General features: G+C 54.9%; 9 protein-coding genes across 9 annotated transcripts; 4 read left to right on the top strand and 5 right to left on the bottom strand.

The window, feature by feature from the left end:
- Positions 1-72: 72 nt before the first annotated feature.
- MAA_07120 (Malate/L-lactate dehydrogenase) lies at positions 73-1,143 on the bottom strand (the record flags this gene model as incomplete). Its single annotated transcript, XM_007825118.1, has 1 exon — positions 73-1,143. One exon carries the CDS (start codon positions 1,141-1,143, stop codon positions 73-75), a length of 1,071 nt encoding a protein of 356 aa, XP_007823309.1.
- A 453-nt stretch (positions 1,144-1,596) lies between these two features.
- Positions 1,597-3,655, top strand: MAA_07119 (uncharacterized protein; the record flags this gene model as incomplete). Its single annotated transcript, XM_007825117.1, has 2 exons — positions 1,597-1,614; positions 1,796-3,655. The coding sequence occupies 2 exons, from the start codon at positions 1,597-1,599 to the stop codon at positions 3,653-3,655; spliced, it is 1,878 nt and encodes a 625-aa protein (XP_007823308.1).
- Positions 3,656-3,781: 126 nt separating this feature from the next.
- On the bottom strand, positions 3,782-4,288 carry MAA_07118 (Thioesterase superfamily; the record flags this gene model as incomplete). Its single annotated transcript, XM_007825116.1, has 1 exon — positions 3,782-4,288. One exon carries the CDS (start codon positions 4,286-4,288, stop codon positions 3,782-3,784), a length of 507 nt encoding a protein of 168 aa, XP_007823307.1.
- A 425-nt stretch (positions 4,289-4,713) lies between these two features.
- On the top strand, positions 4,714-7,151 carry MAA_10776 (uncharacterized protein; the record flags this gene model as incomplete). Its single annotated transcript, XM_011412695.1, has 6 exons — positions 4,714-4,782; positions 4,837-5,037; positions 5,112-5,288; positions 5,367-5,803; positions 5,883-6,814; positions 6,886-7,151. 6 exons carry the CDS (start codon positions 4,714-4,716, stop codon positions 7,149-7,151), a joined length of 2,082 nt encoding a protein of 693 aa, XP_011410997.1.
- Positions 7,152-7,707: 556 nt separating this feature from the next.
- Positions 7,708-8,392, bottom strand: MAA_10775 (uncharacterized protein; the record flags this gene model as incomplete). Its single annotated transcript, XM_011412694.1, has 2 exons — positions 7,708-8,174; positions 8,356-8,392. 2 exons carry the CDS (start codon positions 8,390-8,392, stop codon positions 7,708-7,710), a joined length of 504 nt encoding a protein of 167 aa, XP_011410996.1.
- A 1,721-nt stretch (positions 8,393-10,113) lies between these two features.
- On the top strand, positions 10,114-11,156 carry MAA_07117 (BTB/POZ-like protein; the record flags this gene model as incomplete). Its single annotated transcript, XM_007825115.1, has 3 exons — positions 10,114-10,419; positions 10,495-10,927; positions 11,041-11,156. The coding sequence occupies 3 exons, from the start codon at positions 10,114-10,116 to the stop codon at positions 11,154-11,156; spliced, it is 855 nt and encodes a 284-aa protein (XP_007823306.1).
- A 3,675-nt stretch (positions 11,157-14,831) lies between these two features.
- MAA_07116 (uncharacterized protein) lies at positions 14,832-16,120 on the top strand (the record flags this gene model as incomplete). Its single annotated transcript, XM_007825114.1, has 2 exons — positions 14,832-15,316; positions 15,484-16,120. 2 exons carry the CDS (start codon positions 14,832-14,834, stop codon positions 16,118-16,120), a joined length of 1,122 nt encoding a protein of 373 aa, XP_007823305.1.
- Positions 16,121-21,573: 5,453 nt separating this feature from the next.
- MAA_07115 (peptidase family M28) lies at positions 21,574-23,414 on the bottom strand (the record flags this gene model as incomplete). Its single annotated transcript, XM_007825113.2, has 6 exons — positions 21,574-21,705; positions 21,762-21,899; positions 21,971-22,599; positions 22,667-22,884; positions 22,947-23,106; positions 23,168-23,414. 6 exons carry the CDS (start codon positions 23,412-23,414, stop codon positions 21,574-21,576), a joined length of 1,524 nt encoding a protein of 507 aa, XP_007823304.2.
- Positions 23,415-24,608: 1,194 nt separating this feature from the next.
- MAA_07114 (uncharacterized protein) lies at positions 24,609-26,071 on the bottom strand (the record flags this gene model as incomplete). The annotated part of the gene is made up of 2 exons (XM_007825112.1): positions 24,609-25,811; positions 25,982-26,071. 2 exons carry the CDS (start codon positions 26,069-26,071, stop codon positions 24,609-24,611), a joined length of 1,293 nt encoding a protein of 430 aa, XP_007823303.1.
- Between the last annotated feature and the right edge of the window lie 39 nt (positions 26,072-26,110).

Here is a 26,110-nt window from a genome sequence, read left to right as displayed (position 1 = left end):
CAACTTGTACTCTATAAAACCACGCGTCCCCATCCCTTCAGACATGGACATGGCCCGCACCGCCAGCCACCGCTACTCGTCCATAAACACAAGCGGCTTCGCAGACACCCTGGCCGCCTCGGCGTTCAAGGCGTCAATCTCGGCCTGCACCAGCGGGATCCCCGTCCTCTCCCGCTCCGCCTGCGTGCGCTGCTCAATCTCGCCGGGAAAGTAGATCCTGTCCACGCCCGCCGCCTTGTCCGCCCCCACGACCCTCTCGTACAGGTACTTCATCCGGCCTCTAAACTCGTCCAGGCCCATAAACAGATCCGGCTTGACAGCGACCAGGAAGTGCCCGACGTCCGCCGGCCCCGACGGGTCATACGGGCCCGTGACGTGCCCCGCAAACGCCGCCCCGGACAAGACGCCCGAAAAGACGTCCATCATGATGGCCAAGGCCGACCCCTTCGGCCCCCCCATGGGCAGCATGACGCCCCCCAGCGCCGCCGCAGGATCCTCCGTCGGCCTGCCCTCCGCGTCGAGCGCCCAGCCCGCCGGGATCGTCTCCCCCCGCCGCTGTGCCTTGTATATCTTGCCCCGGGCCGCCACCGAGGGCGCCATGTCGAGGATGAAGTCGGGCTCGCCGGGCGCCCCGCACGCAATCGGCGACACGCCCAGGAGTTTGCTCCTGCCGCCAAACGGCGGGAGCGCGGGGCTCGAGTTTGTAAACACCAGGCTCATCATGTCTGCGTCGAGGGCCTGCTGGACCACCCAGGCCGACATGCCAAAGTGGTTCGAGCGCTTGACGCTCGCCATGCCGATGCCGTACACCCTGGCGGACGCGATGGCCGCGCGCATGGCCAGGTGCGCCGACACGAAGCCGAAGCCGTTGCGGCCGTCGACTTGCGCCACCGCCGGCGTCACCTGGTCGATGGCCGGCTGGGCCGCGGCGTCGAGAACCCCCCTGCGGATGCGCTCCATGTACGACGGGATCCGGTTCATGCCGTGCGTGTCGACGCCGCGGAGGTCAGCGGCAACCAGGCACTTTGCGATGAGGGCTGCATACTCGCCCGGTGCCCCGTTCCCGGTGAGGATGTCTTGCACCAGGCGGCGCGCTTCCGAGGGGGATACATGTCTTGTGACGCTGTCCTCAGCCGGTGCCATTTTGTAGAATCCAAGTGGAGAATCTGAATGATGGAGTCATTCGTAGGCCAGCTACAAAATGTTGGGATGAATGCATGGTTGACGCTTTTTTCTTTTATAAGCACAGCGTCGTGAGGTAGAATTTCGTGGAGCGGGAATTTTCCGCCCCGCCCGGTCGCCATTATGCGGACTTTGTCCGCGCGGCTCCCTCATCGGCCTTTTACCGCTCTGACTCTTTCGCTCGCCCAGTCAACGGCTTCGAGGAACTGTAACCCAAGCAGCAATGTCTGAGTCGGAGGGTCATACAGCGAGCCCAGTCAGGGCGTCTGCGAGACGTCAGGCTCGCAATCCGCGTTTGCGGCTGGCTTGTCTGCGATGTCAACGTCGCAAGATCAAGGTGGGCGGCTGGCTTTGCACCGGGGGGGGAGAGACGAGAGAGTGTCAGTGTGGGCTAACAAGCGGCTTCACAGTGCGATGGAGAACTTCCTCAGTGTAAACATTGCAGGAACACGGGGTCGGAGTGTGTGGATGGCGAGAGTGCCCGGCTGAGAGACTTTCCCAGAGCGTACGTACGACATTCCCGCCTCTCATAAGTTGCACCTCCCGGAGCCTTTCACTTCCCAGCTAACTACATGTGTAATACCATGGGCTCAGGTACATTACAAACTTAAAGGATCGTGTCAAGTGGCTGGAAAGCATCATCCACGAAAAATGCCCCTATGTTGATCTGAGCCAGGGGCCGAATTGTGAGAACCTCAAGACCGTCCTGAACGGTGAGTCAACGCCTGTTGTTGCGCAAGTCGAGCCCGGCACCTCAAACCCGGAGCAAAGTGAATCCAGGGCAGCGTCGTCGCATGAAATCGGCCTCGTGTCCTTGGGGGGAAGCCAGGATCCGCGATACATTGGCCCCTCGAGTGGATATTTCCTCGCCAGAGTCATGCTCACCAAGGGTTCCTCGCCAGGCATCTCGGGCGGCCGAGACATGGCGTTTCCGACGGATCTCATTGAGACGGTGCAGAGCGCTGCCAGTCTGCCGGCGCGGGAGATTGCAGACCAAATCTGCGACGCCTTCTTCGAGAGCCTCCATGCCACGTATCCCGTTTTGCACCGGCCGACCTTTGACAGGGTCCTGGACAAGATGTACACCCTGCAGTACGATGATCCCGCGGCCTGCTTCCAGGTGTACATGGTGATGGCGCTGGGGAGCCTGGTGGTGTCGCAGAGGCTCAAGGCAATCCTGCCATGTGAGAGGTACGGCCTCTCGGCGTTGAGATACTTTGACCGGATCAATGTGGAAAACTCGCTGCAGGGCCTGCAGTGCCTTTTGCTGCTCCTCGTCTTTACGCTGCACAACCCGCACGTCAGGGTGAATATCTGGCATCTAAACTACCAGGCCATAGCCGCGGCAGTCGACTTGGGCCTCCAGCGCGACGTCACCACGCAGGCGGGAATCTCGCTGCTCGAGCAGGAGATGAGAACACGGATCTTCTGGGTGGTCTTTATGATGGACCGCATCATCGCCACGACCATGGGCCGTCCCATCGGACTACGAGACGAGGCGTGCGACCTGAGATTGCCGCGCATGCTCGACGACATGGACATCATGACAGCCGGCTCTCCTCACTCTCACAGCTCGGCCTTCAAACCCATTGCGTACTCGATCCACCTGTTCCGGCTGGCCAAGCTCAACTCGGAAATCAAGTACGTCGCAAACAGCGTGGTCCGACAGACGCCCGTCTACGCATACCCAGCCGTGATTGACATTTACGAATGGCAAGCCAGCATGCTGGAGCAGATCAACCAGTGGGAGGAGCACATTCCCACCGGCGACGGCGCGCCCGCGACCCAACACCTAGAGACGGCTTGTCGCATCCAAGGCCACACGCTGCGCATGGTGCTCCTGCGGCCGAGCCCGGCCATCCCCAAGCCGACCAGGGAGGCGTTGGAAAAGTGCCACGCGAGCGCGCGGGAGTCGCTCAGGCTCCTCAACAAGCTCTACGTCGGAAGCGCCCTCATCCACAGCTGGCTGACCTTTCACGCCGTGGTCCTGAGCACCCTGAGCATCCTGTACTGCGTCAAGATGGTGCCGGACCTCCGCCAGCAGACAGACGTGGCCGAGCTCATGAGCGACCTCAGCATCTCGTCCAGCATCCTCTCCGCCACGGGCGAGCACTGGTCGGGGGCACGCCGCTGCCGCGACACCCTCGACGAGCTCGGCCGCTCCACCATCAAGGACCTCCTCGCGCAAGACGGCCCGGCGCCGGCACGAGAGCCCAGCAGACGACGCGGACGCGCCACGGTTCAGCGCCAGGCTGCCGCCGCCGCCACCCCCATCTCGCTGTCGGACGTGGACTTGTCCACGGACGCCATCAATGGGGCATTCACGCCCATGATCGAGCCGAGCGCCTTCTTCGACGACTTCCTCGGCAACGACTCGTTTGCAAACTGCTTCCCCGACGAGAGTGCCACCAACATTGACGAAATTGTGCGCAACATGTTCCAGGACGACACAACCGCAACGGCATTCGGGTAGAAAATGGTTCTCTTTCTTTTTCGGGGGATGGTTCTAAAATATGCTGCCATGTAAAATCCCACCTTTTCTATAGAAACAACAAAACAAAGACGTAGTGTGAAAAAAAAAAAAAAAGTCCCCAGCTCGCTACGGCTCCTTTGTCCCGCGGACGTATTTTGTATGCCGGGCCCGAGTGACGGGGGTCTCGGAGCCGTCCTCGCCCAGCTTGTTGATGGCGACGCTGACAAAGGCCAGGCTGCCGCCTACGCGCTCGGCGGTGCTGTGGATGAGCACCGTGTCGCCGGCGGCGGCGGTCGACAGGAACGTGAGGTGCATGTCGACCGAGGCGCCTGTCTTCTCGCGCAGGTCGTGCGCGCAAATGGCCAGCCCGGTGGCGAAGTCGACCATGGTGGCGCTGACGGCGCCGTGGAGGCCGCCCTTGCTGTTGAGGTGCGTGGCCGAGAGGGTGAGCCGGAGCGTGACGGTGCCGGCGGCGACAGCGGCGAGTTGGATGTCGGCGAGGATGAGGCCGTAGATGGGCGATTTGGAGAGGAGGTTCTGTGTTAGGGCGTGGACTTTTGCGGTCCGCGCGGCGTCGGCGGCGGCGGTGCTGTCTTGCGACGACGTTTCGTTGCTCGTGGAAGAGAGTGTCATTTTTTGATGGTTTTGGGGGGGTGGTGATGGGTGATGATGGAGAGGCGCGGTTGAAGGACTCGATGTTTCGTTTTTTTTTTTGGTGCGGGTTCCACTTGGGCACGCCACGCCGTAGGTTCCACGAAATACTCCGTACATCAATAGAATGATGATTGAATCCTCAGTGCTCTGTTGACTTTATTCCCCGGGCGCTGTGTGTTTTCAACAAGACCCTGCCCGCCTGCCCATCAGTAACTGGTCCCGGGAACAATACGGCCGTTGCAAGATCGGCGGCAGAGATGAAGTGGATATTCAGGAGACGGGACTTAACCCCCATCCGACGGAAGCACATCTAAGCTCATCTTCATCTACCACATCCTTATCCTTGTCACCACAGCCTTGGGACGTCGAAGCTCCGTCGGACTTGCGCTTCACCGACTTCGCCCATGAACGCTCCGCGGAGGCGCCGCCAGGTCTCGGCGGCCTGTGTGAGATGTCGAAAGCGGAAACTGGGAGTATGTGCTGCATCACGATACGCCTCCATCTTCTCCAACTAACCCCCGACCCAGTGCGATCAAGCCCGGCCCTGTGTTCACTGCACCCGCGCGGGCGTGGAATGTGTTCCCCGTCAGGGAGACGCGCAAGAACACCGTCCCTTGCCAACGTCATCCACGCAGCCGGCATCATCACGAAACGATGAAGCCGACAACGCTCCCGCGGACACCACCGTGGTTCTTCCGGAAACCAGTATTGTGGATTTGAGCACCATGGTAAATTCAAAAACAAAAGCCAAAACCCCCCTCGTTTGCTGTATAGTAAATAGAAATTGACATTCCCATCTCAGATCTTTGCCAGGATGCAGCAGGATCGTCACGTGGGCCACGATTCCTCAGCACTGCCAGGCGGACACAAGACTGTCCACGCTCAGCTTCTTCGAGGCCGGCATTGGCGCCAGATTGTCGAGTGGGAGCTGCCGCCCGACGACGTGCTGGAGACGTTTGTCGACCGCTTCTTCGTGTCGGTGGACTGGTTCATGATGGCAAGTTTTTGCCCACGGCCGTGCGGTTGAACAATCCCCGACTAACGCACGTTTGAGCAGGTGTTTCACGAGCAGTCGTTCCGCCAAAGCTACGCCCGCCTCATCGCCTCGCAGCAGGTCTCGTACCACGAGGAAAACTTCCTCTGGCTCAGCATGCTGGTGCTCGGCTTGGGCGCCCACTACTCGTCCGTGTCGCCGTCGGCCAGCACCGCCGGCCTGGACCTCGAGCAGCTGTCCCGGACGCTCCTGGCCAGCATCGAGCTGCGCTTCCTGCAAATCATCGGCTGCTCGACCTTGGAGGCGGTGCAAATCTGCATCCTCCTGGGGAGCTTCCACCTGTTCAACGGCCGGCCCAATGCCGGGCTGGGCATACTGGGCAGCAGCGTCAAGATTGCCCAGGTCATCGGGCTGCACAGAGAGTCCATGTGGAGAGACACGTCCGAGGCCGTTAAGGAAGCGAAGCGGCGTACGTGGTGGGCGTTGGAAGTCTTTGATAAGTGCGCTCAGTCGACCCGCCGCCAACATTTTTTTTGCCTGATACCTTGAATAATCACAAATCACTAACAGCTCGTTCAGATATGCGGCCATTGCGTTCGGGCGGCCGAGCAGCATCGACGACTCCGACTGCCAAGTGGCCATGGTGTCTGCGCTCCCGCTGGGTAATCCGCGCCGTGCCGCCGCAGCCGACACGGACACGGAACCGCTGCTCCTCTATCACCGGTGGAAATTCCCCCTGTACAGAATCATGGGCCCGTTTCTCGGCCGCCGGCTGCAGACGAAGCGCCTGGAAAACGTCACCTCCATCCACGGCCAGCTGATCCAGTGGCGCGAGAAGCTGCCCGACAGACTGAGGATCGAGTCCTACGCGACCGCCTCCCGGCAGATATCGCTGCTGCAGATGCAGGCCCTCTCCCTGCAGCTGACCTACGACAACCTCCAAATCATCCTGCACCGCAGCGCGGCGTTCCGCGTGGCCGACGGCGGCGCCAGCAGGGTCGACGCCACGAGCATCTCGAGCCCCTTTTCCCACCGGCAGCTCTTCGAGGCCGCCATCCGGACGGCGGACCTGCACCGGTACTCGCACGTGCTGCAGGAGTGCCGCAGGACCCATGCCAACATGCACATTGGCATCACGCTCTTCACCGCCGGCGTCGTCCTGTGTGCCATCTGTCTGTCCCAGCCCATGTCCGAGGTCAGCCAGCGCGCCAAGACGGGCATCATGCACATCATCCGCATCTGCCACGACAACTCGTCGGCGCAGCACCTCGTCTCGGCCCAGTGCGTCAAGATCCTGGAGGGCCTGGTTGCCGTCATCCTGCAGGCTGAAAATCAGCTGATAACGGGGAGACCCTCGGCTCCTCCTGCCGACGAGCTGGCGAGTCGGGCAGAGGCCTCTGGCGGCAGCGAGAGGAGCCGGCCCGTCTCTGATGGACGCGATACGACAGGTCAGTCTACTGTTGTTGGCGGGAGAGGCGCCGCGGGGGTGCTAGATCCTTTACAAGAAGGTGGTGATTCCCGTCTTTGCGTTTTGTCACTGAAACAGAGAGTTTGGTGTTTGTTGCTGACGAGGGATAACTAGTATTTGAGCGCCATGTGCAACGACCTGCTCCCCCGGGAGACGCACAGGGTGATCCGCAGCCAGGCGATGACAGCATGGGGCCGCATCAGACTCGGGGAGCTGAATCGGCCGCTGCCCCGGTGGCCGATCCCGTCGCGGGATTCGACTGGGACGGGGATCTGTCGCTGCTGGTCGACTCTGGCCTTGGCGATGCCAGCCAGTTGTGGCTCTGGGCGGATAACCTCAACTATGACTCGTTTGCGGAGTTCAACGACGCGGGGGGGTAGTACATGAGCTGGCTGGCCGGCGTGGTTGTTGGCTTCCTTGGCCTCTCTTCCGACGATTTCCCCACGGCCGCAACTTTTTGAGCATTCATCTGCGCCGCAAGTAAAGAAGTTGGGCCGTGTTCTGCGCCGCACTGCTTCAGAAATACCCCATGAGTTTCGGCTCGCTTCGCCGCCTAGCTACCGCTTGCGCCATCTACGACAGCCAGCTGGAAATCATCAAGGACACCGAATAAGCATTCACCAGAAGTTGATCACTACTGGGCGCAGCCGATGAGCAGACGATTTAGGGTAATTCGCATCCTACGACTCAGCGAATTTGATATCGAGGAGGTCTGTTCTCACTGACGCGATGTCGTATTAGTCTCGAATATAGGATGAGACAGGTCCATCACATGCGGAGTGTATTGTATTATATTATGATTATTAATATTATATAAAAGCCAAGGAATTTTATCTTCCAACTATACGACCATGATGAAATAACATGTAATTTTGGGCCGGCACTCAATCTTGCCCTGGCAAATGAATAATCCAAACTGCAAAGCCCATATTTCGTTTACAGTGCAACAGCGGCCACCAGGATAGCTCCAGCAACGACAGCGAATGAAACCTGGAAAATTCCAGCCCCGGCAGTAGTAGTAGTCTGAGTAGCAGTAGTTGGCGATGTTGTCGTTGCTCCAGTAGTAGTCGCCCGGGTAGTTGTCGAGGTTTCGGTCTGGGTGCCGGTAGTAGTTGTTGTTTCAGACGCGGAACCAGTCTTGGTTCCAGTCGAGGTTTCGGTCTTCGTAGTCTCGCTCGTGAGAGCACCGGTATGCGGCGTCCCGGTAGTCGTCGTTTCGGTGCCGGTCTTGGTGCCGGTCTTGGTGCCGGTCTCGGTTGTGGTCGCGGCCGCGTGCGAGGTGACACATGCACATAGGGCGCTTCCAGCACTGATTCCCGCGGCCACCTCAGTTCCACCGCACGCGCCGGCGCATCCAGCAGCAAGCCCCTGAATGGCGCTGGACGACTTGGGGTTGCATTGGCCTGGTGACAAGGGGCAGTCAGCGTCCGCGACACACGAGTTCTGTCCAGGGCATCACCAACATTCAAGGTCGGCAGTATCTGTACACCCTGCTTTGGTGGCTGCCTCTTGTGCGCAAGACAACTACACAGCCTGATGGTTAGTCTATGGGAAAGCAGTGGCGGAGAACCATGGGAGGCGGACCACGCAGCGTGGGAACTTGGTCACCAACGAAAGACATGGCGCCTCTGAAGCTGCAGCTGCGAGTGAGCCAAGAGCCGCCAGGCTGATAACGATGGAATTCTTCATTGTTCTTCGGTCTGGAATAGGGGCGTCTACAGAAGGAATAACGACTGTCTTGCTCGGGAGAGAGTCCGGGAACACTGAGCAAAGGCGTGAGCCACCCAATATATGTCCCCATGGCTACCATGGCGAGACGACAGGCAGTCAAGCAACTGTGGGCGGACCAAGTCCTTGGGCTGCGATTCGAGGATGCATTCTCCAGACGGCACCATCGGTCAATGAGATTCCCAGTGTGAGGGGGTTGCCTGATGTGTTTGAATAAGCTTCATTTGGCGCTGGATGTAGGTTTCGGTGCGCGTCCTCTGACCTTGACTTCCTAGAGACGATGTTGGATGTATCAACAGGCAGAACTCGGGGTAGAGGGCTACAGAGCAACTTGTAATGTCGTTTGAGATGTGTGCCCTCGCGGAGGTGTAGTCCCGGGCTGGATGTCACTTGGGCCAGCCACCAAACCGAAGCTCCCGGATTCAAGCCGCGCGACGACGACGAGATTCGTCACGACGAAAGTCTGATGCAGCCCCCAGATCCAGAATACGATGCGCTAGTGAAGCCGCTGATGGAAGGGGGGTTATGGGTGATTGGATGCTGCTTCTGCAAAGTTGATTGGCGGATGGCTTGCCGTCGTGGTGGTTGCTTCTTTACCAGTTGACCAAGATGGCTCCTTCCCAGGCAGCGACCTTGGAATCACCTTCCAGGCTTTTGTGTGATTCCTGCACCCACACGGAGCCGTAGGAGCATCTGGGGGCTTTTCTTGGATAGCCAGCCGACGTGGTGGTTGCTCTCGCTTCGTCCGTGAGCCTGTCTCAGACTCTCAATCGAGTCAATCCTAACAACGATGAAAAGTGGCGTCTCAAAGGCCGTTCGGCGTCCGTCCCGCGGGATAGGGCAAGCTGTGTCATTCACCAGTACGAAGGGAAATTCCAAATCCATTGGTTTCTATTCAAAATTTGCCTCTATAAGTGACGGATAAGGGTCAGATTTCAATCCAAGACAGCCACTGGGGTGAAGTATAGGATACTTGGCTAAATTACCAGTTACATGCCGCCAGACTATGAAAGCTAGTGGACTCGTAACACATTTTATTCTGTAGGAAAAGCTATCAAAATCAAGATATAAAGAGCCTTAAACTTCTTAAGGACTCACCTAGGCAGGCATAGTAATAGTCTATTCTGACCCCTAAACATTTGTTGCGTATGATAAAATTGGGCAACATTTGCTTCTAGGGTAGTCGACTCCCAGGGTGTTGCTGGGTCGACGTGCACCTCCACGAGCTCAGCTGCATTGGAGAGCTCCAAACCAAAACAACCAGCCCGATTATTGCTCGCCCACCGCACCTACATATGGCTTTTGCTATTCGAGCTACTAAAATTGCTACTATACGTTTGGTACTACTGTTTTTTAGTCGTAGGGACTTGAGACTTTTAGAACTATCTACTCCGTACCTAAGGTAAATAAATAATACTATGACCAGAGTGTCAACTGGACTGGTGATTAAAGAGGTAGATAGTGGGGCCAACAGCACAGCCAGGTAGGTGAGCTATGGTCGCGCGGCAAGCATCCCCAACCACCAGCAGCCACTTCACCTCATCATCACCTTAACACCCATAGCTCACCCCAATCGCCGCATTGCACTCGCCAATTCGCATCGCAATCGCCACAATGCCGCCCTCCGTGGCACAAGACGACGTGGAGCAAGCGCCCGAGGACACAACGTCGACCCAACAACCCGGCGACGTCGAAATGACGGAGGAGCACGAGACCACACGGGCGCCGGAAGTTGAAGAAACGACCAGCAAAGATGAGGAGCCTCCCAGGATGTCATTCATGTCATACCTGTCGTCGCCCATGGTCACACTCGTCGTTGGCTCAGACGAGAATCAAACCCTCCTCACCGCGCATCAGGCGCTGCTCTGCAAAAGCCCCTACTTCCAGGACCTGTGTCAAACGTTTGTGGACGATGGCAGCGTGCGTTTACCCAATTGCCCCCGTCCCTCTCTCCGCAACGACGCCGCGTCAAGTTGCAGCTGACACTGGGGTTAGCCGCGGCAACTTGAACTCCCCGAAGACACCGTCGCCGTCGGCTCCTTCCTGGAATTCCTCTACACGGGCGAATACTTCCCAAGAAAGATCCCCGGGCAGCGCGTTCTCGAACTCGACCCTGCAATGCCAAAGGTTGATGATACAGGCGTACACCTGCTCAAGCACGCGCGGGTGTACACGCTCGCTGAGAAATTCGGCGTGCCCGATTTGAAGAAGCTCTCGTCAAGCAAGATTCACTGCATCGATTCTACGGCCAAGGGCGAGATTGAGTATGCGAAATATGTGTATGCGCACACCACCAACGACGATACAAAGGTTCGCGCGCCAATCGCCAGCTTCTGGGCCACGAGGTCCCATACCCTGCGTGCCGAGGCAGAGAACGAATTCAAGTCCTTGTGCTTGGAGTTTCCTCAGTTTGGTTATGACGTTTTGAGTAAGTGTTTTCTTTCCTTCTTTCTTCTCACCCTTTGTTTCCTGCCCCCAGTAGCGTTTCTGCCTTGGGGGCAGACACGGCGCTTAATGGATCTGCTAACACATTGTTCACAGCCCGCGTTTTGGATGACAAGCTCAGGCGCGAACGAATTGACAAGATGCACCCTGCTACCACGAGCGGCCGCAAGCGCGCACGACACAGCAGCAGCGCCGCTGGGTCGGTGTCTTAGGGCTAGTCAAGGTTATTCTTAGCTTTGGGGGTTTTGCGGTTTTTGGAATTGGAATTTGGAGGTGCGTTTGAATGACTGGGATACGGATACGGTGCAGCGTGGTGCGCTAGTCACGGTCAGCGTTGGGCGCATATGAAGTACATTTAGTTGGGCTAGGGGTTGTTATGTTGTAATATACTCGTGCTCCAGTGGCATCTCTTTATCCAGAATATATGGGTTTTCACTGTTTTCAGAAGAGGGTTGTGCTCAACCTTGCGGCGCGGCGATTCAACGAGTGTATCAAAAGCTGACACATGTAATCTAAAGGGAAGATTTGAAGCATCCGAGACACGTTGAAATGACGTTGATCGGGCGGGATGACTGTTCATGCACTTGCGTTCCTTTTCGTCATGTAGCAATGCTGAGGAGTTACGAACCGTCATGCCATACCCGAAGATCCATTATTATAAGAACTTGTCTCACCAACCCACAGCACGAGCTACAAAGCAAGCGACGGCAAGAACAGGAACAATATTGCGTCCGAAGATGCGGAGAAGGCTATTGAAGACGGACTAGCCCAGAGTGAGGTTTGCAAAGTGGATGAAATGTGAGGCTAATAATAGACTATATGACGTTGATGCGATGGCATTGACGGCATACGCTGCCGCGCTATTTCGTGGGCAGATTGGCAGGGTGCCGAGCTTGAGGGATTTGAGGGACTGCGCGAGCTCAAAAAGAATCAAAACAACAGCCAAAGTAGCTGCATGCATTTGACCCAAAGTCTCGTTTTGACGGGGAAAGCTGCAAGCCACCAGGCAGAGCGGGAAATCCAAGGCAGGCCTGGCGTCAATAGGCAGGTGAATGCAGACATTGCGGTAGTCTATGTAGCGAAAGGCCGAGCACTTTGTCCTTCTCGGGCAATTGGACAATGGACGGGCGAAAGCAGGCCAGAGGCTGCGTCTAAAACCCGGACACGGGTTATGAGAGGAGTTGAAAGAATGTGGTGACACTTTCCGCCAGCGGGACGGATACACCGAGTTTGAGGTGACGGATTGAGGAGAGGGGCTGAACAAGTCAAACAAGGCCGCCATAATGCTCAATGATGCACAGTCAAAACAGCATGTAATTGGTCCAGTTGGGTACGAAAAGGATGACTGGAAACTCGATGCCACGAACGTGGTGTGCGCCAGTGGTGGATGCCTTGCCGAGAGTCCGAAATTGTGGAGCCAACACCTTGGAAGGACTGGAAAGAGGACGCAGGATGGAAAGAGCGCCCAGACCAGGCGGATTGATGCCAACTTGAAAGGACATCTGGAGCTAGTGCCTTGCTTGCGTCCGACCTGGCGACAAATCCGGCCTTTGTGTCTGTGTGTGAACTGCTATCCCGGACTCCTGGGATGGACTCAACTTAGAAAGACTCAAATGTTCAATGTTCAACGTTCAACACTGACGTTGCCATTGGAACTTTGAGAGCCCTGCCAGGTGGTCCATTGTCAATGGCCACAACGCAGGGTCGTACCGTTCGGCAAGCACCACCTGTCGAGTTCGATCGAAGAAAATCTCACAGCCGGGCTGGGGCCTGCCGCCTGGGTCGCCCTCCCACAGCGCCACCGGAATTCGGCATGCAGGCATCAGAATTAGGAGGAGACAATGCCAATCATATGCGCGTCCCGAGAGACAGCAGGCTCCGTTGCGTGCCGGTCGTCATTTTCGGCAGCGACTGACCCAGCCGGCACATGGGAGCCTTTCCAGCCAGCCTCTGCATCTTCAGGGTCGTACGGAGTACGGAGTATCGCCCGGTTCATGCTCCCAACAGAGAAACGAGTCACGATGGCTGTTGACATGTCCCAGATCGCCCTGGTCTAGACATCAGCACCCGCTGGTCTGGAGCCTTATTCCCTGTGGGCAGGGATGGGCGCATCGTGGGGGGCATCGCGACAATGAGTACCCGAGCCGCACGGGGAGTACGGGGCACTATTTGCGAGTATGCGCTCGAGTCGTGATGAACAAAGACCGATTGCCGTTTGGATCGGCTCCCTACATTGGACAGGTCTGCCGCCATGTGCCAACACAGGCGGCCGTGAGTGCAGCCTTGTCCCAACCCGTGGCCGAAAGGGACATGTTGCAATAGCGGAAGACGTGGTTACGTTGTGTTAGTCCAGTTAGTTGTGTGCTACATGACTGGACGCTTTGGCCTGTTCTCATCTCCTTGACGTTGGTCTTGCAGAACAAGCAAAGCCAAGCTTTTTTGGCGAGCCTGAAGCAAAAATCACATTGGACGAAGCTGGGAACCACCGGTGGCATGTGCCGTATTGCAACCTGCGGTGCCGGGATTGGTGACTTCTGGTGATGGGAATAGCCGCTCACATTGTGGCGTCGGCAGTATTTTGGTCTCGGTGCCACTTTTTGTTATCCGCCTTGTGATGAGAAACCTGGGCGACAAAATGGAATTGCTATGGTGATGACGGCAAGTAACGAAAGAAGAGAAGGTAACTATTCGGGAGCATCACGCCGAGGGCTCGTACAGGGCTGCGACTAATCGCTCAGGGCACGTCATCCGGCCGGCAACGGCATGCCGACCGACTGGCACTCTGTAAGGAGGTGGTAAAAGAGGCAATAATCGCTGTTGGACGTCACGCAAACACTAATTCTTGCGAGTTCTCTCCAAAAACAAAAAAAAAAGTCAGCAGTCATTGACAAGCGCGCGAACCACCAAAGATGGCTGGCGTTCCGGCACTGATTGGCAAATGGTGGCTAAATCAATAGATTGGTCCCCTCGTGAGCGACGAGCTAAAATAGTCAGGCCGCACCCGAGGCCCAGGCGGGCTGCACTTGAGAGCTCTCTGTTGGACATCAATTTGATGACTGAAGACTGAAGGGCCAACCTAGCCTGGAGCTGGCCGAGTTACCCGACTGCATTGTACGGAGCAATGGTGCCGAGGGGGGTAGCGAAACAGCCAAAGTGTGGGGCACAGCATGCCGTCTTAGCCGTTCGCGGAGTGCCAGACAGCGCCAGGTGCTAGGTGCCAGGTGCCTGCCAGTGCCAGACCAGTGTCCTTGACATTCCTGGTCTGACTTGACTTGAAGTCTTCAAACGTAGAAATGCACTTGCTCGTCCGCTGTTGCTGTTGGTCTCGTTCTCGGGCTGGCTCCAGTATCTTGCACGAGGACAAGCTAGACGAGCACGAGGCTGAACATCACTGTCGTTGCATCTCCAAGCCTGCCGTTTCCAACTTGGCTTACCTGACGACATAAAGTGGCGGATGAGACATTGAGAGACGACGAGACATCAGTATCTTTGCGAGAGCATCTACAAAGGCAGCAACGCGGAAGGAGAAGTCATCGATCCGCATCAACGTTCGTCAGACCAAACACCGCCAACGTACGTCATCGTCGTCGTCCTTATTGTCGCTACTCTTCTTGCTTTTCCTCCTCCTCCTCTTTGCTACGGCACAACTCTCCATCAAACGAAGCATCCACCCGAGCAAAGCGCCGAAACTGGAAGCACGGGGAAGACTTCGTAGTGCATCAGAGCTGCCCGGCTGCTTTTGAGTGCGTGAGGTGTTGCCGCCGCCATCTGCGAATCGGCCGGTTGACAACACGACACAAGCTGGACAGGGCGGTGGTGGTCGGTTGAGAAGTGCGGGTGACGCCAACAACGGAGGACAACCATCCCGACCAGTCGGGTCAGCCATCATGGCCTCGCCCTCGTTGGCCATGGGCGAGAAGCTGTCTGTTACCACTGCAATTATTGGCCTGTTGGCCGTAGGGGGCAAGACCATCGATGCTCTGTGGGATCTCAACACGCCAGCCAACAAGGCCAACTCAATCTTCGCCACCGCTTTGCAAGAGATCAAGCAGTGCCGGTCGACTGTCCACGTCTTGTACAAGACATTCTCCTTGGTTGAATCAGCACAGCTGCCGTTTCCCGAACGTGGGACATGGATCGAAGCCGACTACCTCATCGCAACAATGACCGATACGGTGCTGGCCGTATCTGACCTGCAAGCCATCTGCGCGACCTTGAACCTGGAAAGGCAGGGACTCGCAACTCCCCCAGCCGAGGATGTCGCTGTGGGCCATGACTACTCCTCGTCTTATGAACAGAGCATCCAGGCCCTATGCTCGCGCATTCGATGGCACAACCTCTCTATGACGATGATGATGACCATCTTAAAATGGTAAGTGGCCTTTCTTTGTCTTTTATAAGTGTCTTAATTGTTCTTGGCAGCCTTGGGCCCTGCATTTAGTGCATATGCCAAGGAAGCCACATCGGGAAGACAACGGGGAATATTAAAAATTGGAGACCGTGGCAGGTTTTGCTTACCAGTTCCATTGTATTTTCTAGTCCAGGCGAATCCGACGCCCAGAATAGCAGAGTGGGTCTGGAGCGGCGAATGACGAGACTCCTCGCAGCAAACACCAACTTGTCTGGTAGGATGCGTCAACTGGAGGACGTGTTTGATGGTCAAGTCGTTGACCGAGAGTTGCTTCCGCACTACAGCCCTCCGGCTCGGCAGCAGGCCTTTTGGGTCCCCCAACGACTTGCATCGTCGGCCGCGTCAATGATCACAAACAGCGCTGGTGGGGATCAGAGATCTGACAACCAAGACACCCTGCGAGTGCTGTCACCTTTCTCCGGCTATACTCTTGCGGACATTCCTGTGCTCTCCATCATTCCTCTACCCGTTACCACTGCCGAGCTGGTTGACGGCAATGAGTTTTACACATTCGCATACGCCCGACGCGTAAGTCGCGATTTGAGCGAATTGATGCAATACCAAGCTGGGCAAGGTACCAGTCAGAGTTTGGGGGTGATCCTGGGCCGGACTAATAATACTAGCATTGATAATGGAGGAAGCACAAGCAGCACAGGAAGCAGCAACGAGAGTGGCCCAGTAGTGGGCGAAGTGCAGCCAGATACCCAGCGCAAGAAATGGCGATTCCGCAGTTTTAGAGTCAAACAACGCTGGCGCTTTCCCTAAGTGGTTCCAATTATCTGCAACGGCTTGGACATAATCACACATCATTTCAAACCGGACTTTTTAACAACTCGAGCATAGCGACATTGATTTTACTTCACTCGTGGCAACATTTTGGACTCTCTTCGACAAGCATGGGCAAAATACTGGTGGCACAAGACCCATTTTTTTCTTTTGGATTAAGGGGATTATTCGCCGTTAAAATGTATGAGGATGCTATTCTGGTAGGGCGATTGGGAAGGAGGTCTTCACAGTAATCCGGGCGATGAGGCTCCCGGATTGGGCATGGCGTACATGGAGGTTTGGCATCGGCAACCACTTGGGTCTCAAGAGAGAATTAGGCGATGAAATGTGACAAGCATTGATGCATAACTGATTTCGTCAAGACTTGAACGCGCGGTGATGTAGCAGGCAGGCAGCCAGGTAAGAGCCACCACGTATTCTACTCGCGTCGAGGCGCCAGCGAAGCGAGGCTACTGTCTGACAATGATCAATCTACTTAGTATGTAATTGCATGATGCGGGGTTGGAGTCTAGCTTGGCACAAAGAATTGCAATCGGCAATACTCCGTAACTCTCACAACTCCAACCTGCCTATTTGGCCTCATACAGGCAGCAATTAATACGGACACAACATGCTGTATAACCTCGTCCAGAGTAACAGCGCTCGCATGTAGAACAAGCGGGGTAACAATAATAACTCACATTTGACAACTATCATCATCATGCTTGACAACCCCTTGGCGGTACGTTTGCGATGTTGTGCTAGCCTCGTTTTTGGCTCCCAAAAAGGCTCGGAAATTGGCTAATAAAATCACCGGAAGCCGACAGGGTTTCATCATGGAGTTTTGTACAACATCAGAATCTTGCAATTTCTCTGGCACGGAATCTCTTGGTTGCGCAATCAGGATGGAACATGCAGTCTCACTGCATACAAGCTGGCAAGTGACCTCACTTGAGAGCAACCACCCGCCCCCTCATCTGTGTGCGTTGACACCACGTCAACGTTTTGGCCTGCAGTAAGCCGGTCTGTATTGGCTCATCCGCAATGGTGGCTGGATGCATCGCTGTGAATTGGCGCCCGGAGTGGCTTGAACCGGTCTAGAATCTAGCAGTCTTACAGACGTGGTTTCACTGCACCGCTACCCGACCTGTTCTCCGACATCCTTCATTAAAAGAAAACTTGTTTGCATTGAAAAGATTTGGAACTTGGTGTTGTGAGACTGGGGGCCGACCGGGAAGCCGAAGTGTATAAATTGTCTCCTCACTGCCCCGGATCCTCAAGGCGAAACCAGCTGACGGATTCTTCCCATATTAGATACCGGGCAACATATGACTTACTCTTAAATCAAGGCCCACCGCTTGCACATGTCAAATCATTGGAGCTATGGGACTAGATTGAGGTGTAAACATAATATACTTTGGTATATGCTTGCTCCTTGCCAGCTCCCTTTTCTATTCGTTTTTTCTTCATTTTTTTTAGGCTTCAAAGTTACTTCAAAGTTCATTCATTACACACTTTCGACCGAAGTTGTACCCGATATATTACGTACCTCATCTATGAAGAAATACCCACGTGGAACAGATGAGAAGCGGCGTGCCAAAATCCGTTCCACTGTCTCAGACGTTGCCTTTCGTCTGCGCTCAGAGAAATAGAGACTTCAAAATCGAGAGCAGCATGGCCAGAAAAGTGGATCTTAATAGATGGTGAAGCTTACATCACCTGTTTTGCACGGCCTTGTTGCAATACTTGTCACAACATGCTGTGCCACTCCACGGCTGCCTGCATGCGCACCGAAATGGTGTCATAGAGGCCCAACTCACCGGCATCTCTGCGCCCAAGAACATATATGTTGAATAGTTGGCCAGCATTCACTGGTCATTGCGAGGCTTTGTCATTGCGAGGCTTTCTGCGAGGTGCTAGACCCTGGTTCCGCAGCACCGCCGACGAGTTTGCTGCTTTCTGAACTCGCTCGGGGACCTCTGGCCTCAAGGTTTTCCGGAGTCATCTCTTGAATAGGACAGTTTCTAAATCAAGGGGAATTACACACGTACGCGAAGAGACGAAGCAGCAGCTTCTTGCGAATGGCATCGCGGAGGTTAAACCGTGGCCACAGGCGAGCATGGACGCTCATGGAGAACGACTACACCTGGCTCCAAGCCAGAGTGCTTAGCCAGCATACCGAACATACAGCCATCACGTATCTCTAGCACAATTGTTCCACTTCCCGGCCGAGGCATGGCGGCACACACAGCCCTGCCGTCTCGGTGCCAGGGATTCATCCACAACGAGTACTTTGCACTCCCCAGTGTATAGCCACGAAGATGCGCCGCCAAATGCTACGATCCCAACCTCTGTATGCCACGTCCAAGCTTCACGACGTGTATAGTGAGGTAAAACTGCAAAATATCCGATGCTCGGTGTCCCATGGCTTTGAACGGGCCCCCCCTAGCTCTCTTGCTCGGTGTATCAAGATGTAAAGGTGGTACTTCGATATACCTGCCATGCTGTCCAACCCCAGGCACCCCGCGAAAATCAGCCCCCGTGGGCAGAACGCTCTTGACTGACGTGGCTCGTCAGTGAATGCCATGGGGATGTCAAGCCTGGGATCAGGTGGTTTTTTGCTCCTGTCTAGGACATGGCAGGGTGGCTGTATCTCCATGTCCTTCTCCCTGGAGAAACCTCCATCTTCAAAACGAACAACGCCAAAATTTTTCCTCGCGAAGCCGTCTAACATATCAGATTCCAAAGCAAATTTCGGCTTTGGGACGTTAAAATCAGAAGTAGCCGTGCAACTCGGCAGATAAGGCTACCATCTCGCAACCACACAGTTTCGTCTTACACCATGGCATCTAATCAGGCAGCTTATAACGGGTGAGAAGGCAAAATCTCACCGCATCACGTATCCGAAATGCTGACACTTTCCCCCTCTCCCCCCTCCCTAGGTCGACGCCCCGTAAGCCTGCTCATACATATACCCAGTACCAGGCTCAAGGGACTACCTCTGACGCCGCGAGTCTACGGGAATACCGCCTCTCTCAGTTTCAAAATGGTCCTTCCGCTACGCCTACCGAGGCGCCTTCGAGCCGCGGGGCTCGTATTTCGCAGCAACTCTACGCGGTCGATGCGGCATTCAAGCGGCGTGCTTGAGAAGGGCGAGGGGGCGGGATGTCGTTGATATCAGGACCCATCCAGGAGTCATTATGGGATAGCACGGCGTTGGGAAGTATGTAAGCTTATCGAATTAGGCGCCCAGGCCACAAACCTCTGGGGATTTAGTTGTCCCGAGGGTATCAAGGGCAGGCACGAAAGCAATCGTACCCGAGGAAGGGCATGTTGGTTGAATTTGACCAGGGCAGGATTATATATGACTGGGACATGTATATTAGGCGTGCGGTGGATGGGTTATTCGCAATCTTCGCTCCATACAAGATGTCAAAATGGGCTGCCGTCCATGGTTGTAAACTGAGGTTCCTCATGTTCCCGTAGCGTGTATTGCCTCTCAAATATACGACTTTCAGAACCCATTTGTCACGCTCGAGCTTCCGGCACTTACGCATTGTGCCTTGCGGCAAATACCTTCCTTCGAGCAGCTTTCGTGACTGATGTGCCTTGCGCTGCTGCCTGCTTGTGCGGGGAAAGCTGTCTGCCTGAGCCTCGTTCCAGGGGCACCAGGTCCTTTTTGCGGACCTAACCTAGACCTTGGTGATGAATATTTTGCCAATATTGCTTGTGCTTGGATCGGAGCTTATGTCGTGGTATTTGCGTCAAGGACTGTAGTTTGCGGGTTTCCTGTATTTGGGGAATATCTCTTGAGCCATGGCACGTGGATGGTTGGTGGTCGTGGCTTGCCAAGACGTGGTGTCTCATATTACGCTGTAGAATGTACTCTGTATGTTTCGTAGCTATGCACGTCGTGGACGGGGGTGTATGGCACAATGATGTTAGTGTGGCCATGCTTGTTGTCTTTATTACACAGGTCGAATACTGGGCAAGCGTTGGATTAGACTATTGTTCATGCCGATGATATACAAAGTGATTTTGGAGAATTGCCAAAAACGGGTTGAAATTGTATATAATGCCAGTCTGGCCCTTTTTTCTCATTCTACTGCTCCTTTACATGTTGGGACTCTTGCGCTTTGGAGATGTTGGCATTTTTATACGTCCTTGCTTACGATGGCGTCGTGTATGTTTTGGGATTCCAAGTGTAGTCCATCCAGGAGCATTCAGCTTGTTGCAAATTTACCCTTTGTGTTGTGATTACGGTCATGTTCTCGAACCGGAATTTGATTTTGCCTGTCCGTCTGGACACCAACTACTGCTCTATATGGTGTCACTTTTGTCATGCGACAAAGGGGCTTCTCAAGTTTGCTTGTGTCAATTATGAATTCAGCAAGTCGCTACAGCTGCTTGAAATCTTCATTTCTATACGTTTCCTCTTGAGATGAACTGAATTCACTTCCAATCACAGTTGAACGCGGAACTTTCATCAAAAGATGGTAGGAATTCGGCTCTGCCAATATCGATGCATGGTGCCAGGCCCTTCTTTCCCCCTCCAAGGGTGGAAAATGAAAGAACAAAAAAATGAAAAGACAAAAGTGTAAACTCAACACTAAGGAGAATGGAGCAGTCGAAAATAATTTGGCTCGGGACATACTTGCCTTTCATCCTTGAGCAACTCCCAGCTGCGAGATATTCCTCCAACAAAGACGAATTTGTTACAACTACCCAGCTTTTCAACGCGCAAGTGAATGAGACGAGAAAGACTCGTCATGACAAGAGGCTCTGTGCGTCAGTTGTGTCTCAGGTGCCTATCGTGGTTTTGCTTGTCAGTCACGGATAGATCATACAAGCCTGACCTGACCTATTCCGTGAGCGCGTTCATGTTCCCAGCATCTCTTTATACTTAGTCCCCAAACAGAATCACCTTGCTCATTTACACTAGAAACACAGTGGATCAGGAACACTAGCAGTTTAATCACAGGATAGAATTCCATCACTAGTCATCGTCCGTAGCGTCTTGGAAGAAGAAAAGTCGAGGTGATTTGCTTGCGGCAACACACAAACAAACAAACTGCAGTTCCAGCACGATATTTCCGCTCATCTCTTCCTCTCCGCAGGCGCTTTGGCCTCACGACCTACTATCCGCAACGCGAACAGAGTACGTCTTCACTTTTATTTACACCTACGGATCATGGACCAACTTCATCCTAGGGTACTGTATCTGGAAATCGGTGCACAGTCAACGGGTTATCAGCCCACTGTTTGCAAATCATCAATGTTGCGTTCTACCAGGGCACACGGCACAATGTACGGCCAACGACTACTCACACAACCTCGTACCAAGTATTGACAGAAGCGGGGGTTACAAATAGACGGATTATATTAAGCAGCTTTAACTTGGACACAAAACAATTACGACATCTAACCCAGGCTCTAAATCTAGTCGTGTCCGTCTACGAACGACAAAACTGCGGCGACAGTGCATTGCATTTGGGCTTCCTGAAGGACGCGACACCAACTTCCCTCGTTCTTTCGGGAAAGCCCTCAAACGAAGCTGCATACGTCGCCACAGAATGAGCAATAAGCTATACCGGTTAGCCAGATCCATCCTGCTCACACACATGGGCTTGAGAAGACGTACCTTGGTGTTCACCTCCCACGCCGTCATGTTCAAGTTGTTCAAATCATCGCCGATCTGATGGTAATTCTTGTCATACCACTCTCCTTCTTCGCCGCCAAATAATCCAGCCTCGAGAGGCGTCTTGACGCCCTCGGCGCCCTGCATTTGAATCCCGGTTAGTCTGCCACATCATCGCGCCCGGCGCCGTGAATCAAGAGGAATGCACGTACCGTGGCAATGCCGCCCGCCGGAATACCCGCCCTGACAAAGGGATCGTAGTCTGAGCGCCCGTCGAACGCGATCATGGTATAGTTCAGCCCGCTGCTCGTGTACCAGTCCGTGTACAGGTCGCGCAATTGCTCCGACCCCAGCGGGTTCTCCGCATCAGTCGCGTTGTACACCTGATACGCAAAATTTGGACTGGCCATCATGTCGTAGTCCATGAAGAGCCTGATATTGACATTCTCCTTGTCGGAGAGGGATTTGACGTAGTGCTCCGAGCCCAGCAGACCCTCCTCCTCGGCGGACCACCAGGCGAAGCGGACGCAGTTTTGGACCCGGAACGCCGCGAGCTGGGAGGCCACTTCGAGGATGGACAGGGACCCAGAGCCGTCGTCGTTGATCCCCGGGCCCTCCTCGACAGAGTCGCTGTGGCCGCCTAGCATCACGCAGTTGTCCGCGTCGCCTTCGGTTGTCTGCGCAATGATGTTGTTCGTCTTGATCGTCTGGACAGTGGCGTCAATGTATGCCGATCCTCGGAAAATCTCCCCGCGGGGGATGTTTTCCACCCAGTCCTCGGCGTCTTTGCTGCTGACCCCAAAGGTGGCGATGTGGTCGGGCGACGGCTTGCCCAGGGTACCTACAGACACGGTCAGCAACAACTCGACTACACCGTGTATGCGACGAGCGCGTTCGCCAGCGCTCACCGTGCAATTCTTCATCTACGGTATTGTAAATGACGGCCGCAATGGCACCCGCCCTTCCAGCAAGCTGCGATTTGTCGCCAAAGGGACACGTTCCCCTCTGCATCAGGGCAATATTCCCCTTGACCTTGTGAGGATAGTCAGACGCCTTGCAGCCCGTGCCGCGAACCAAAATCAACTGTCCGAAAACGGGTTCATTGTTCTTTGTCGGCGGCGTGAGCCTACCCAGCGTCAGCAATTTCGGCCCATCCACCCCCTCCCGTCCCGGACAGCGTATACATACGAAAAGGCCGTGGTCGAACCGGGCACTTTGTCATGAATGACGAGGCGAAACTCCCTCACCCTGCCTGCATAAGCGTCGAATGGCTGCTCCGAGACATTGTAATAGCTTCCGAGAGAAGCCAGCTCAGACTTGATGTACTCGAGCGTGGCCTGGTGTCCTGCTGCCCCGTCAGACTCAAATCACCAGCGCCGTCAACTACATACGCCCAGGGGCACGCATACCTGCCGACCCAATGACGCGAGTAGGGTGGTTGAACTCGTCCTCGGATTTCCTAGCAAGCGCATACAGCTCCTCGGCGCGCTCCCACAGCCTGTCCTTGTCGATGCTGTCCTGCAGAGTGCCCGAGCTGACGAGCGGTCTTGCGTGGAAGCCCGAGTGAGGTGCAATGTCGTTGATCGGCCGCTGCAGAGGGAGCTGCAGCGCCGCAGCGGCCGCGCTGAGAGCAACAAGGGACGCGATTCGGGTCATGTTGCCGTCGGTGAGGGCTTGGACGGCGAGGAGCAAAGGAGTGAAGAGGCGAGCAGGTCAAGTTATGTTGCGCTCGGGGTGCTGACGCCATGCTGGGACGGGACTGATGACATTGCGCCCCGCTTTTCAATCTCCCGCGCGGCGTCGAGGCGGCGGCAGGCGACTTGTTTTAAGCTTCAACACTGCTTTGGACATGCCGCAAACGCTTTACTGAACTGCCTGTGTTTGTGCGCCTTCAAATCATAATTCTTGGCCAAGTTTGGTCCTTGGCTCAGAGTGAAGTATCCCTTTGGGTGTTCGAAGGTGCCGATTTTGTACCGGGCCTACTTTGTCTGAGATACCTAGTAGATAATACTTTTATATTACGTTAAAATTATTATATAAATATATTTCTTTATATATATATAGAAATAAGCAGTACCTATAGCTTTATATAATCTCCTAGTATATTAACATATCTCTTAGCATATTATTATATCTCTTACTATATTAATATATCTCTTATATTAAGATTCTAATTGGTTAACATCCTTGTTCGGTACAAAATCGGCACCTTCAAACACCCAAAGGGATACCGTGCGCTGGGCGTGAGCCATGGCGCATCTAGGTCACCGAGGCGTCTTTCCTCATTACGATCCAAGACTTCACTAGCGCCGCCTCAATTTCGAGAGGGTAGTCTATTCTGTATATACAATGATTGGTATGCATATCTACTGGGTGGCTTTTGGCGAGTGCGCTCCGCCGACCAGCCCGTTGATTAATAAAAAAACTCATCTGTTCGATGCTAGACGCCCAGGAGTAAGTCCCGTCCTGGGGGTTATATACTCATACAGCCGTACGAATGCCCATATATAGTGAAGAAAAAGAAAAAGAGAGAGAGCGCGAGACGGAGGAAAAGCGAGGTGCGAGGCGCGCTTTGTAAAGTGCAAACTTTGTCGTCGCTGGTCTGTCATGACCTATGGTATTTCCTTCCCGCCATGCTTCAATTAAACGCCGACGAACTCCGTTTGAGCCGGTGACGAGGAGATGATCAACACAGAGCGCACGTGGTGTCTCCTATCCCCTCTGACAAGCGGACCCCAAATGCCAAGAAAGCAGGCCTCCAAACCCAGGGAAAAAAAATGAGCGGTCCATAAAGACCTCACTCAGCCCATCAGACGAACGTTTCCCATGATGCAATGTTTCCATGATTAGTTACTCAACGGACAAATTCTTCTTCCAACCCGTTGTTGGAATCGGCTTCTCGAGGCGCAATATCCACAGTAGATAATCTTCGACTGGGAGGAAGAGGCACAATACGCGATTGCACATGAAGCCCGCCATGACGACAAACACGGCGGCAAAGGCATCGAGGAAGTAATGGTTGGCTGTGCTGACAATGGTGATGAGCATCCACGTCGGGTACCAGATGCCGAAAGCAAACATGCAGGCTCTCGCAAAGGCGCTTCGTCTGGCCTCCACCGGGTCGTCGTCCTCGTCGTCGTCGTCCGGGCCCGAGGAGCCAATGGCCAGATTCTCCAGCCATGAGAACAAGCCCTTGACGACGCCGCTCTCGGCAATAAAGGTGCAGCCAATGCAGAAGGCGTAGCCAAAGTGCATGCTGGGCATGGCAGCGAGCAGGTTGACAAAGTCGCCGCCCATCCAGACAGACTCGGCATCCTCCAGGCTGACCGAGTCGACGAATCCGTACTCCTTGGGCAACAGTCGCGGCGGCATGGTGGGGACGAGGATGAAGATGATGAAGGCGAGGAAGTTGGTCAGGGTCATGGTGCGACGGACAGTGCAGAATCGAGCGTGCGTCGACGCCGTGGTGTAGTAGTAGGCAAGGAACGAAACGGTGCCCGGCAAATGTACAAGGGCGTAACCACGATTCAGAAAGGACAGAACCCACGCTCGGTAATCGCCCGTCTCGGCCCCGCGTAGGAACCAACGCTGGATCTGCCATTCGAGCCACTTTTCGGGGGCCTGTCGATCTCCTCCCCACAGCAAGGCCTCGAAATTCAGGATGGACAGGCCGTGCTGCTGGGCCGAATCCCACATGCCCTTCCGGCCGCCATAGGTCGCCTGGGCGAGGACCTTGGTGTAGCGGTACGCGCCGAAGCTCACGCCCCAGTAGAACATTTCAATCAAGAAGGGAAACTTTTGCAGGACGCGAGAGTGAAAGTTTGTGGCGAAGCGGTTCGAGTTGGGCGTCGTGAAGCGCAGGCAGCTGCCGCAGGAGCGGTACTTGGGAGGGTACTGGTCGCTTTGCCTGCGAAACAGGAGATGGCTGAACTCGTCAGAACTCCTGGGTGATTCCTCGTCGGGGAGCGGCTGGTATCGATCCCTTGGTTTGAAAAGAGAGTAGTTCTTCCTGCGGGTAAAGAACATAGCCAGGAGGAGCACAGCGACGGTAAGCTAGACAGAGGCGCAACAACCAGAGATTCCAAGTCAGCCACGGAACTGCAGACGATGAATACAGGCAAGCGGTCGCAGCAAAAGGCAATGCGCTGCTAAAGAGCTCAGAGACGACGAGGCAATTGCAGAATCGGTCTGGAGTTCTTGTTTGGTGGAACTTGGTAACTTACAACGGGCTCGACAAAGTCGGGCACTGGAATTCCATGCGCCGCCTTCCATCCTCCCTCGGGCGTATCGTCGAAAGCTTGAGAACCGGCCATGATGAGAAACAATGATTTATTCTTCTCCCTATGGCATGT

This window comes from Metarhizium robertsii (assembly GCF_000187425.2).
Source record: "Metarhizium robertsii ARSEF 23 chromosome Unknown MAA_Scf_2, whole genome shotgun sequence".
Classification (NCBI taxonomy): Eukaryota; Fungi; Ascomycota; class Sordariomycetes; order Hypocreales; family Clavicipitaceae; genus Metarhizium; species Metarhizium robertsii.
The sequence above is the reverse complement of the archived record's forward strand: the minus strand, read 5'-3'. Positions and strand labels throughout refer to the sequence as shown.